This window comes from Notamacropus eugenii, chromosome 4, assembly GCF_028372415.1.
Source record: "Notamacropus eugenii isolate mMacEug1 chromosome 4, mMacEug1.pri_v2, whole genome shotgun sequence".
NCBI lineage: Eukaryota > Metazoa > Chordata > Mammalia > Diprotodontia > Macropodidae > Notamacropus > Notamacropus eugenii.
The window spans coordinates 290,024,374-290,037,837 of record NC_092875.1 but is presented as its reverse complement, the minus strand read 5'-3'; the positions used below and the strand labels follow the sequence as shown (position 1 = coordinate 290,037,837).

The 13,464-nt window shown below is 36.9% G+C and overlaps 1 protein-coding gene across 8 annotated transcripts in view; it reads right to left on the bottom strand.

Annotated features, from left to right (window-relative positions):
* The window catches only part of SULF1 (sulfatase 1), a 206,088-nt gene that overhangs the window by 55,495 nt on the left and 137,129 nt on the right, over nucleotides 1-13,464 (bottom strand). For all 8 annotated transcript variants that reach the window (XM_072604795.1, XM_072604798.1, XM_072604800.1 and 5 more), the window contains one exon: nucleotides 11,285-11,454. In XM_072604795.1, the coding sequence (XP_072460896.1) occupies nucleotides 11,285-11,454 (170 nt within the window). The remainder of the gene's footprint in view (nucleotides 1-11,284; nucleotides 11,455-13,464) is intronic.

Genomic DNA, 13,464 nt, shown 5'->3' with positions numbered 1-13,464 from the left:
GATAGCACTGGACTTAGAATCAAGAAGACTCATTTTCATGAGTTCAAATCTAGCCTCAGACACTTATTAACTGTGTGGCCCTGAGCAAGTCACTTAACCCTATTTGCCTCAGTTTCCTTATCTGCAAAATGGCAAACTATTCCAGTATCTTAGCCAAGAAAACTCCAAATGGGATCATGAGTCGGACACAAACAATAGCAACAGGAAACACAGTTCCTGGTACATAGGAGGTGCATAGTACATAGTAGTGAATACATGCTTATTGATTGGGTGATTGGTCTGAGAAATGGAGAGATTACTTAGGTCCTTTAGTTTATCTTTTTACTATATATCAGCTTTTCTAGGAGAGAATAATATTTTCTTTCCAATACGTTTGACTTTGCTGTCATGCCTTGAAACATTTAAAAATCACAGACTCGATCACTAGAGAATCTTTGAGCTGACAGATGTCTCAGCAGCCCAGTCCACCATACAATAGAACAAGAAGCCCCTACCAAGTACCTGGTCATCTAACCTCAAAGATCTCTAGTGGGGGTCCTACTGTGTCTCATGAGGGAATCCATAGCTTTGTGTAGAGGTCTACCAGTGTGACCTTTCATCTTGACAGTCAGAGAGCCATGGAGAGTCAGCAATACTGCTTACGTGATAGTTCCAGCAAAGTCTTGGAGTACAGTCCATGCATTCTCTACTGAAACCAAACCGAGCATTGCTAGGAATTCTGCAGTTCATTTTTTTAAACCAGCACATGAACTTTGTTGTCAAGGTAGTAATAGTCAATGTTTTTCTAGCATTTTATATTTGAAATTTACTTTTAAATATTTATTCAGCCTCAAGGAAAAAAAGCAAATAATAGCTTCAGACTTCTGGTAACATCATCAGCCTTATCTGAGAAAACTGTGCTGCTGGTCACAGAATGACACGGCGATACTGCTGATAAAATCCAAACGCCCCAAGCTTGTCTCCTATGGGACACCATTGAAAGTTTCACTAGTGCTGAACTAATTTCACTGAAAATGTCCTTTTCTTCTCCAACTCATATATAGCCAAGTAGTGTTCATCAAGATTTATGTGTAGAGAAAAAAGCATAGTCCTCAATTGAGCGTAACATATATTTCCCTCTAGACTTCCTAAATTAGCTTGCGATCATCAGCTTGAAGACACATACACACATACATAGATATACACATATTCATACATGTACATACCATGTGTTCATATTTTAACATTTCATAGTAACTGTGACTGAAATTGAAGTAGTATTGAAAGAACTCTGGGAATTTAGCCCCAGATCTCTTATTTATTTGTGTTACTTTTGTCTAGATACTTAACTTCTTTAAGACTCAGTTTCTTCCTTTGGAGAAAGATAGGCTAGGACTAGATTATCTTTAATGTTCCTGCTACCTCCGATTGGTGATTCTAAAAATTACAGGATGTATTTTAAAAAATGATACTGTCATAAAATAATATTTCATGAGGTTCCTTTAATTCATATTGTTTACATGGAAAATTTCACATTTACTTATTAATCAATCAAATATTTATTATCCTCAAAAGATCTCCACTCTTATATTGTGGGGGGAAATGTATTATATCATAAAGAAGGACTAGGATATTTATTTTGGAGAATTTCCAACTGAGGAAACTCCTTCTATCAATGCAGGATGGCATCTACAACTGATAGTCTCAGAGAGGTGCCCAGAGATCTGAGATGGTCATCTACTTGTCCAAGGTCATTTAGCAATTATACATAAGAGGCAGAATTTGGACCCAGATCTTATTGGCAGGAAGGCCAGCTCTCTATTCATCATGCCCTACTACCACTACATCTATAGCAAATTCTTTTAAAAAAGAAAACATTCCTCAGTATTAGTTCTATGAGGGGAAAAGATATATAATTAAAACTTTGTTTCCTACCTTATATTAGTTACCTGTAGTTGTGGATGAACTTTCTTTAACATGCTGTGCTTTTAGAAAAACACCAACTTAAGATAATCCTTGCATTTTAGAGGACAATTACTGATATTATGAAGTCTTAAGGGTTTTTTTGTTTGGATTAAAGTTTGTGTATGCATAGATACAGGGTAGGGGAGATGGGAAAAAAGAAGACAACAACTTAACTTCCTTGATAAACCAAAAGATGTAAATTAAAACAATATTGAGGTACCACCTCATGCCCATCTACTAACTACGATAAAGACATATAAAAAATTATGTTGGTTGTGTTGGGGAGAAACAGGTACACATTCTTTTTTGGTGGAATTGTAAACTAGTAGATTTTTTTTAAAAGCAATATGGCATTACGCAGTAAAATTACAAAAATAACAGTATACTTTGATCTGATAATCCCACTGATGGGAACATACCATGGAAGTATTATAGAAAACAAAAAAGTGATCTTTTCTAAGATTTTGATGGTGGTATTATTTGTCATTGCAAAATACCTGAAGCAACTTATATGTGTGATAATAGGGGAACTATTAAACTAAATTGTGGTTCATTAACATATTACAATGCAATTAAAACGGGCAATTATGGGAGATGTAAAGAAATCTGGAATAATCTTTATGAAATGATACAAAGGAAAAAAAATCGAAAAAAACTACCCACTGTGATCTTAAAGAGGAAAAATAAAAGGTAATGAATGGATAAAGAAAACTCATGGAGACTTAGGGGAATACCTGAAAATTTGCTGTTATATCTCATGCCTTGAGAAATCACTTATTTAAATGTAAGTAGTTCCTGTGCAAATTTAATTGCTTGTATTATTCTTTCATATTAAATTTATAATCGCTACTTTTATAAGGAAGGAATGGGAAAGGAAGGAAAAACAAATCAAAATAAAATTTGAGAGGAATTAATTTCTCACAAGGGAGCATATACAGAGTGGTCTGGAAATTAAATTATCTTCCATTTTTCTTATCCTACTTAACAGCAGGTGCGTTGCACATAATAAATATGTCCTCAATAAATGCTTGTTGATTTGAATTGAAGTAAACAAATAGAACTCAATTATAAAGCTGCTGTCAAGGGACCGAGTTGGAAACCCATATTAGAGTGAGGGAGGTGACTGTGGAGGCAGGAGACAATTTCCTACCAATTCAGTTGTTCCAATTCAGAATAATTGAGTACAGGATTCAGCAAGGGGCTCTACATACAGGGATGACAAGATTTCTTTAAGAACCAGCAGCAACTGACTGAGGATTTCTCCTAATGTTGAAATCCCACATTCTATAGGAAGCCATGTGCTACTGAATTCCTGCTTTATTAAACAATACCTCCTGTCATATGTGACTGATAATAATCTGTTCTAATTCTTCATCTGTAGGCATAACCTCTAGTTTCAGTTTGTAAAGCCAACAAGCTGATATTGAACTGCTTTCCTTTCTTTGTTGGGGGTAAACACTGGAGAAACCTGATATAATAGCTACATTTCAAGACAGTCAGATGGCTATAACCCAAGGCCCGATAAAAGGGATCCAAATGGTGGTTGGCCACCAAAGAAGAAAACCTGAGGGGGAAATGTTCACATTACAACTCCCCAATCCCCAGTAGGCAGAGTCAATAGCTTCATGCTCTTTTCCTAGAGCCTGCCAGATATTTCTGTGACACACTTAACTTCTTCCATCCATTTGCCTGAATGTGCTACTTGGGTTTTTGCTACAGAAATCAGCTATTCAGTAGCTTTACACACCACCATTGGCGGTTTGTCTTCAATTTGTCTCACTCCTTTTGTGTGCTGACTGAACTCTGAACCTGACAGTCTCTCACTGGAACAACAAACTCACTCTGACCCTCTCTAGACCTTTCCTTTGGGGGGGCAAGGGAAACTTCAACAACAAAGATGCCAAGAATTCTAGACTGCTGAGACAGACAGGGAGACAGAGTTACCAGTCAAGTAGTAGTTCCTTATAACATAAAATGTGGTGTTGTGAAGATGCCCTCCTTCAGGACCTTAAATATAGATCTGAAAGGAAGCTTAGAAGCCATCTTCTCCAGCCTTCACATTTTATGTATGAAGAAACAGGTTCCAAGTATTAAAATGACTTGGCCAAGCATCAGAGATAGGATTGAACAGTGTCCTCTGCCTGAAGAGTCATTGATTTGACCACTGAACTATTCCTGATTGCTGCTGGTATATATAAGGCTTGATGGGGCATTTAAGATCTCTACAATTGTCTCTTGCTGAATTAATGGAACTAATGAAATGCCTTTGTCTTTCCAGGCTGAATTTTGGGATAATTGCTTAGTTAGTTTGTCTCCCTGTATTCAGGCCCTTATACAATTAAGTAGCATAATACAATAGAAGGAATGAAGGTCAGTTGTCCTGGGTTTCAGTCCTTGCTCTACCACTTACTGCCTGTGCCCTAGGTAAGTCATTTTACCTCTCTAGGTCTCAATTTCCTCATTTTTAAATGAAGGGTTTAGGCTCAATGACTCTGACATCACTTCTAGCTCCAGACCTATGAGTTGTCACAATTCCTGCCTTCCCTATCCTCTTTGGATTTCATAGAGTCTTCCTAATGTATAGAGTCTGACCATATCATTCCTGTTCAAATCACCCTTCCTCAGAGATCAGTGACTCCATGAGTCCTGTAGAATAAAATATAAACTTCTCAACCCAACATTTAACAATTTACAATCTGGCTTCAGATTCTCCCTTCATGCAATTCATGTTATAGCTAAACTAGACTGCTAGGGATTTGCTGCTCCATTCTCCCTCTGTGCAATCCTGCAAGTGATCATCTATGTTAGGGATACATTTCTTCCTCAGCGCTGCCTCTTGACTTTTTTCTTCAAGATCCAGCTCAGATGCCATTTTCTCTATGAGCCTTCCAGATTTCCATAATTCAGGTCACCCCTTCTTCCTCAAATTTTTCTATAGTACTTTGGACCTCTGATTTCCTCTATCACATTCTAGAATGCAACATATCACTTACCATGCATATGGTATGAAAAGTAATTTTCACACAATAATTCTGTGAAGCATGAAATCTAAATATTATTATCCCTCTTTTCCAGAGAAGGAACTGAGGTTCAGAGAAATTGTGTCCTGCCCAGGCAGATTACTAGGAAGTGTTAGAGATGGCACTTGAACTCAGGACTCAAATAAATCCAAGGATGGGAATCTTAGGACTATGCTCTGTTGCTTCACATGCTCATTCATTTAACAAGAGCCTTTTAAGCATTTACTTTGGCCCATGCACTAACTTAGATGATGGAAGTCCGGTCAGAAAAGTGAGACATCCCCTGTCTTCAGTGACCTTACATTCTGTCTATACTTTAGGCCCTCTAGTAAACTGTAGCTCCTCGTATACAATGTGTTATTTGCCACTCTTGTATTTCCAGTGCTTACCACAGCACCCTGCATATAGTAGGTACATAATAAATGTTTTTCAAATGGTGACATTCTAAATCTTAGGTCAAGACAATGTTTCCAAACAGTTCAGACACTAGGAATTCAGAAGAGACAAGTGGCTTAAGATGTATTTTGTATACTTAGGAGTAAAAGGGGAGCAAAATCAATCTTGTATTGATAAGAGAACACATGAGCGGAGGAGATTCCATCAAGTTTGGCCAAGTTCAATGTGTATCATAGAATCAGAGATTTATTTTGATCTCAGATGATTAATTGAAAATTAAATTTTGTGTGTCAATATACTTAATTATACTTAATAACTATCTATATCCCAAATTACCTTTGTTGCATTAAATATCAAGACAGCTTTTTAGTTATTTCTTCTCAGTCTCCATCTAGATCCTTTGTTTATTTATCCTTATTCACCTCTCTTATATGGTCATAATGTATAGGATCAAAGGTAAAGAGGATGTTAGAAATTATGTAGCCCAGTCTCTACATTTTGTAGACAGTAAGTACATCTTTCCAGGGAAGCAGTGAAAGTCCAGGTTCATAGCTAGGAGGAGATTAATGTTGATAGGAAGAAACAAGAAATGCTGAAGAACCTTAGAATGGGGTCTTATAGCAAAATCCATAGCCAGATGTGACATAATGCTTCAGCATCTGTTGAATAATGCTGCTTGGATGTATGGTTTAATGTATAGCCTGTAGGAGTTTATAGAATAGTCTGGAAATCCAACTAATATATGACTTTTTCACTCAAAATCATTAATAAAAATGGTAATAGGTATATTTCTCTCAATTAATTAATGTCTGAGACATAGCCACTATTCTCTTTGGATTCCTAAGGGTCTTCCCAATATACACTGTTTGACCATGTCATTTCCCTGCTCAAAAACCATCAATGGCTCCCTGTGTTCTATAGAATAAAATATAAACTCCTCAGACAAGCACTTAACAATTTACAATCTGGGTCCAAATTATTCCTTCATGCAATTCATGTTACAGCTAAACTAGACTGCTAGGGATTTGCTGCTCCATCCCCACTTTGCCCATTCCTACAATTAATGAATGAGATCATTCTGGTTATCCTTGTAATGCAGATCTCTCTCAAGGGGATTTCCCTTGTTGAATCACTTTGGGATTTGATTAAGTGACAAGTTCAATTAAAAGGAATAAATTACACATAGAAAAATTTCAGCAATATTGTCTTAGTGATACCTTAAGCTCATATTATTTTAAAAAGCCCCTAAAAAATTCCTGCTAAAGATTTAAGGACATCTTCAATGAGCAAGAAAAAATAATGATACTCTTGAAAGGCATAAGTGGAATCTGGCAATGTCTGTTTGAATGACTTTTTACATTACTAATTAAAAATCTAGTTAAAATTCTAGTTTCTTAGTAGCCCAAGAAATTTTCACTGATCTTAGAGTATTTTCGACACAGTTTGTTTTACCTTAATGGAAACAGATATTTGCCATATAATGCTTTGGCACAGTGGGTGTTGGTTTCCTGAAATTGAGCAAATATTGATAAGGTTCACTGAATTGGTGAATTCTTATTGTGTACTTGCCAAAACAGGGTAATGAATACAAAAATGGGATTTTGAAAAATTATTTTTCTTGGCAAATATTAGAGAAAGGGTTTGAAAGTCATTTTTTTTTTTATCATTTGAGAGCATAGGACCATAAATTTATAGATGAAAGATACTTGATGAGCTGTCTGGTTAAAATTCCTTTAACAAATGAGGAAACTGAGGCACAGAGAGATTAAGCAACTTGTTCACAGTTATTTACATGGGCAGAGTGAGATTTCAAACCCAGCGCTCACTCCAATCTCAGAGATCATTCCACTGTATTTAAAAAAAGAAGATCTACATGAGATAGAAAAGCTGAGTATCTAAAGAATATGAATCCTAAGTGAAAGAATCCCCAAGTGTTTTTAATATGATCATTTCTATGAGTTAATATTACTGTGATATATAAACATATACTTCATGATTGCTATTTTTCTTCTAAGGTCTGTGAATTGATCTCTCTCTCTCTTTCTCTCTCTCTCTCTCTCTCTCTCTCTCTCTCTCATAGACAGACACATATACACACATATCACATACACACCAGTCTGGCAAAAGATTTTATGACTGATACCTGATGGCCAGGCTAGATCACTTCAGCGGGGTTCATTATCACAAGTTAGTTGCCAGGTGATAAGTTTTTTTGCCCAGAGGAAATGATGAAGGCTCCCTATTAAGCCACAGAGGAATTTGGATCTACATTATTGGAGGAGGGAATACATAAAATCAAAAAGCACTCATTGAGCTTGTATTGTGTGCCTGGAATTGTGCTAAGTGTGGGGGATACAAAGAAAGGCAAAAATAGAGTCCCTATTATCAAGGAGCTAAGAGTTCAAAAGGGGAGACAGTGTTCAGTTATGTACAAACAGGATAAACACACATATATTAGAATACATACACATATAGATGTACATATAGCTCTACATATACTATGTACAAATAAGATATAGAGATGTATTTTTGTACATATGCATATAAATATAAATGCATTTGTATATATACACATATATTTATTTATATATATTTGAATATATGTGCACATACAAATATGTATCTATCTTTTGTTTGCATGTTGTCTCCTCTGATACAGATATACACACAGATGTATACATAGATACAGAAATACAATATGAATAGATATATTTTGGGGTATATATATATATATATATATATATATATATATATATATATATATATATATATATATATACACACACACACACACACACACACACAACTTATTTGGATATAGTTTTTGCCGGTTGTGTCCTCACATATACCAATATAGAAACAAGTGCATATCAACACATTTGAGTATGTGTGTATATATGTATATGTACATAGATACAGACAACAAACAACATACATATTATTTATGTGTGCATATTTGTATGTATATGATTGCATGGTTTCTCCCCTGTTAATGAGCTCCATGAGAGTAGGGACCATTTTTGGCCTTTCTTTTGTATCTCTAGCACTTAGCACAATGCCAGATACCTTAATAAGTGCTTAACTGCTTGCTGACTTCAGGTATGCCCTCCACTAATATAGATCTGAACTCTCCCAGGACTTAGTAGATGTTCTTCATCATTTCCTGCAGCTGAAAAAACTCATCATCTGGCAACTAACTTGCTGGTAACCAAGTTCCCTGAAGTGAGTTAGACTGGCCATCAGGCAAAAATCCTATGCCATTTGCTAGGGTTAGCCTGTACGTGAAGACTTTCCCAGCTACACAGGACCTGTCAGAACATGTGCTCTGCTGCTCATACCCTTTGAGAATCCAGGGTCAGTCACTTCCACACCACAATGAGGAACTGGGGGAGCACTTTAAGGGGGGGACATGGTTATTATCATGTTAATCTTTTCTTAGTGTCAACAGTATATAAACCAATGTAACACTGAACTAATAGATCTATCAGTAAAGGAGTATATTATCCTCTAGGAAGAGTACTGAGCAGAGGTATGTCCAGCTTTAAGAAACCTGGATGTGTAAAAATTCAAAATGAATGGGCAATTCCTCACATTCCAAAAGGATTGCTTGCTTTGGAAAAGGCTTCTCCACAGGGTTTCTTTGACTAGGGAGCCCCTGTGGTGAATGTAATACATCATTCAGTTAAAAGAAAAAAATTATTTAAACAATTTCATAGGGAAATTCCTAATGCATAATGTGACACACCAGCAAACCATAAAGGAATGCAATGTCTTCAAGTAAGAAAATAAATCATGAAATACTAAAATTCATAGCCTTAAAGCAGGTCATACAAGCTAAAATATAATGCAAACAGATAGGAAAAAGGTCGTCCCTGAGGAAAGGCAGCATTACTCTCTAAACTTCACTCCAGTCTAGCTGTGCTCTGCTCTCACCTCCCCTTGTAACCTAAAGCATTAACAACTAATTTATCACCTAAAAATGCTCAATTAACAATAATAATCTAAAAAATAAGAACACAAAATAACAAAGAAATACAGACTGACAAATCAGAGTGCTAATAGAAATCACTCTTTTTTTTCTCTGAGATATTTCTATCTGGGGTATCAAGTGGAAATCAGAGCAGGCATCCAATAGCTTGTTCATTACTTAATAGACTGTGGACAGCTAGAAGGCCAGAGTCATAGTGAGGATTTTTTTTACTTGGGTAAAAGTGGGTGGAGAGTTCAGAATCTGAGAGCAATAACTTGAGGGCAGTCATGCCCCATGGCAGGATGGGCCAGCAGAGGGCTATGAGGAGAGAAGCAGAAATGGCCCAGTAGGAAGGATCAATGCTTCCTTACTCTTAGCCATCATTACCTGGGGACAAAGCTCCTTATGCTCTGTACTAATTATAACTTTAAGGAAAACAACATTCATTTTCCAAGTACCTTGCTTGTACTAATTACATACTATGTGCAACACATTCCCAGTCTACATTCTCATCTCAAACTATGAGGGCTGTCAGTAAAAAAATTATGACTATATTGAAGATTGTTACCAACAAGAAAGAAAATGTGCCAAGTAGTACAAGTTTAGAAATGTCTGTGTTCCCAAGAAAGTTGTACCTTTCCATCAACTAGTCAGCAAAATTAGATTTGGATCAAAGATTCTTGACCTAAGGGGAGAGGAAAGATGTTTGAATAGTACAGCTCTTTGGTACATTTTGCCTAACCACTCCTACCTTCTATAAAAAAGGGAAGCAACATGTTAAGAATGAGAAGAACACTGGATGTGTAGTATAGAGGTCTGAGTTCATTTTCCCTAGTTAAACAATCAATTAATCAACAAGAATCTATTAATCAGATACAACAGGGAAGGCTCTATGTTAGTTGCTGGGGATACAAATAATGAACCAATCCCTACTCTAGTTAGTTATCCTCTCTGAGACTGAGTTTCCTCAGCTGCAAAATAGAAGTAGAATAGTGCAGAGAAGACAGGTACAATGGATAGAGCACTGGTTTTGGAATCAGGAAGGCTCACCTTTATGAGTTAAAATCTGGCCTCAGACACTTATTAGCTGTGTGACTGGGCAAATCACTTAAATTCTTGTTTGCCTCAGTTTCCCCATCTGCAAAATGAGCTGGAGAAGGGAATGGCAAACCACTCTAGTATCTTTGTCAAGAAAACTCCAAATGACTGAAGTGACTGAATGAAAACCATAAAACGGAAAGTACACTGGCTCTGTAGTCAGAGGATACAGTCTCTGATGCTTAGTACCCCTATGGCCTTGGGCAGGTCACTTCTCAGTCCCTTCCAGCTACGATCTCATAATCCTTATACTACGTGTCTCACAGGGTTGCTGTGAAGAAAGTATTTTGCAAACCTTAAAATTCTGTGTGGATGCTGTTAATCACAATTATTTTAAAAGTAATAACTTATTATTTTAAAACCATGTTCCCCTAATTACTTAGTGCTCTAAGGGCAACAAACTCAAACTGAACAGTGGCAACTGTCAAAGCATTTACCTAGAATAAATACACATTCAAATAATCATATCAAGGTAAAGTCTGCTATCGTGAAAAGCATGGCCACCTCGATTTTGTTTAATGTCTCTCTGAAAAAGAACATAGAAATGAATTCTTAGTAGCCCATGAAACATCTTCAGAACTCTGTGAGTTTTCTCATCCATAGCATGTAGTTAGCCTGAGATACTGGAACTACCTCTCATAATTCCAGTGCTACATATGACCCTGTAATTCTTCTCCAGGTTGCTAGGCGCTATTTATTTGGGCCCAGTTCAACCTTCCTCCCATGGTTAAGCCCCATATTCCTACCTCATTAACCTGCAATGCAGAAAGGAACCTGGAGGGGGTGGGGGTTGGGAAGAGGTGAAGCAATGAAAAGTGTCCTGTTTTGTCAAAATCCAGATTTTTACTATACTTACATGTGCTGGGAAGCATTTGGATAGAGGTCTGAGAACTGTGGTGCTGAATCCTCAGGGCCATGGGGTGCAGCATGGCTGATAACCATCATTATGGGCCTATGGGGATACATTCTCTTAGACATTTTGAAGTAATTAATGCTCTCGTTAGTGATTAAGTCTGTGAAGTAGTCCTGAAACATACATTTGACACAAAACAGAAATTACAAAAGGTGACATCAAGCACATCACATTCTCCTCCTGACTTCCTCAGAAGAAATTCTGTTAATGAATTACAGTCTAAAGGAAGAAATACAAACAAGCCTCCTGGGGAAGTAGCTACTTTTCCAGAACAGACACTTACCACTTGGTCAAATTATGTGGAAAATTGCTAGATAAGGACATCCATGTGTGAACGAGTACATAGTACACCCTTACTTAGGCACACATACATAATACAGATACAGTCATTTTCATCCCCTACGGAGACATACAACTTAGATATCAGAAAAGAGAAAAAGAAGGTTGTGTTTGCCTAAGATAGTTATCAGAGTTGGCAACACAAATGTTTCTAGTTATGAAACACCGGATACATATTTCATTCTTGGGTTTCATTGATGTAATAATTTGACAAGTAATTAATTGCTTCAAGTGCAGGAAACCACCCACATCCACTACTAACTCACATTTTCAGAACCTTCCCCCTGGCCCGCCAAAGAAAGAACTTTCCTTCCTTTGGATTAATCACATATCTCTGACAGTAAGAGAAGGATCGCTATTCTAAAATGGCTGCATATATTTGTATGTGTATATATGTATATATATATATATATATATATAAATAATCAGTGGATTTCTATTAAAACCTCTATGTGCATTTGAATGTGACTGATTCCTGCTGGTCCTGCCCTTTTAATTGCCCAGCTAAAGCAGGACGGCTGCCAGGAGTGGAGCTGCCCCTTGTTAATAAAATGGCTCAACCCAGAGCCAGGGTGGCTAATGAAATTCTACAAGGAAGAAAGAGGAAATGAAACCAAAAGGAAAAAGAAGAAAAGATGGAAACTTAAATTAAACCACCTGCCTCCCCTAGGTCAACATGACTGGCCTGGAGGGCTCCGGTGTCAACTTCATTGAGAAAATGCCCAATGTTTACGATTTCAAACACTTCTAGGCACAACTAATCACATGTTGTGGATTCAAGGTTCTGAAAAGCTGTGAAAGCAGTGCCCGAGGGGGCAGCATGAGTCATATGGCAGTGTTGGGACAGGCCAACCAGCTGTGCTCTTCCTCACTCTGCCACTCTCATTCCTTCCCTCACCATGGAACAGTCTATCTGACACAGTAGTCTTTGACATTTAATCTGCTTCAATAATGAGAAAAAGATGCTAATTTAATATTTTTGGGGAAGTGGTGATTACCTTGTACTCTTTAGAACAACAGGGAGGTAAAGGTTAATAACTTGAGCAATGAACATGAAAAACACTCCCATGGATAATAAATAGAAGAGTATAGATTAATGGACTTAGTTCCAGTACTAACTGAGCCCTAATTGTGTCAGCAGTTAGATGTGGCACCTTGGGAAGTCACTTCTCTCTCTCTGCATCTCAGTTTCCTCAATTGCAAAATGAGGGATTTGAACTAAGTAATCTCTAAGGTACTATCCAGCTCTAAAATTCTATAACTATAAAAAGAACGGAGCATTCAGTTCACATTGTTTTTCCAGGCTCAAGAAATTATAAAAGATACAATGTAACAAATTCATCTACATTCAAATAGGTGAATTCTAAAGGATAGCAATAAGTGGGAAATAAATCAAGTGGACCAGACTTTCTTATTCTAGTGCATTTTCATTTTCTCTTGCAAGTTAGACTCATTTGGGAGATTCAGGTTATTTTTGAAATTTGAGGACACAATGTGGCAAATTGGAATAGGTGCTGAATTTGGTGAGAATATAGATACAAATCTTTGCTTTGACACTGTGACTTTGGGCAAGTCCCTTAATCCCTTTGGGTTCATTTATAAAAGGAGGAAGGTGGACCACATAACCTACAAGGTCTTTTCCAGCTCTAAATGTTAGATATGGTAATATTTGACAAAAAAATCCAACCTTAATGAGGAAGAAAATGGTCATGACTAGGAGGGGAAAGAGAATTTAATGGCAAATGGGGTTGAATCCTATTACAATTTTGCAGATCAGGTTCAAA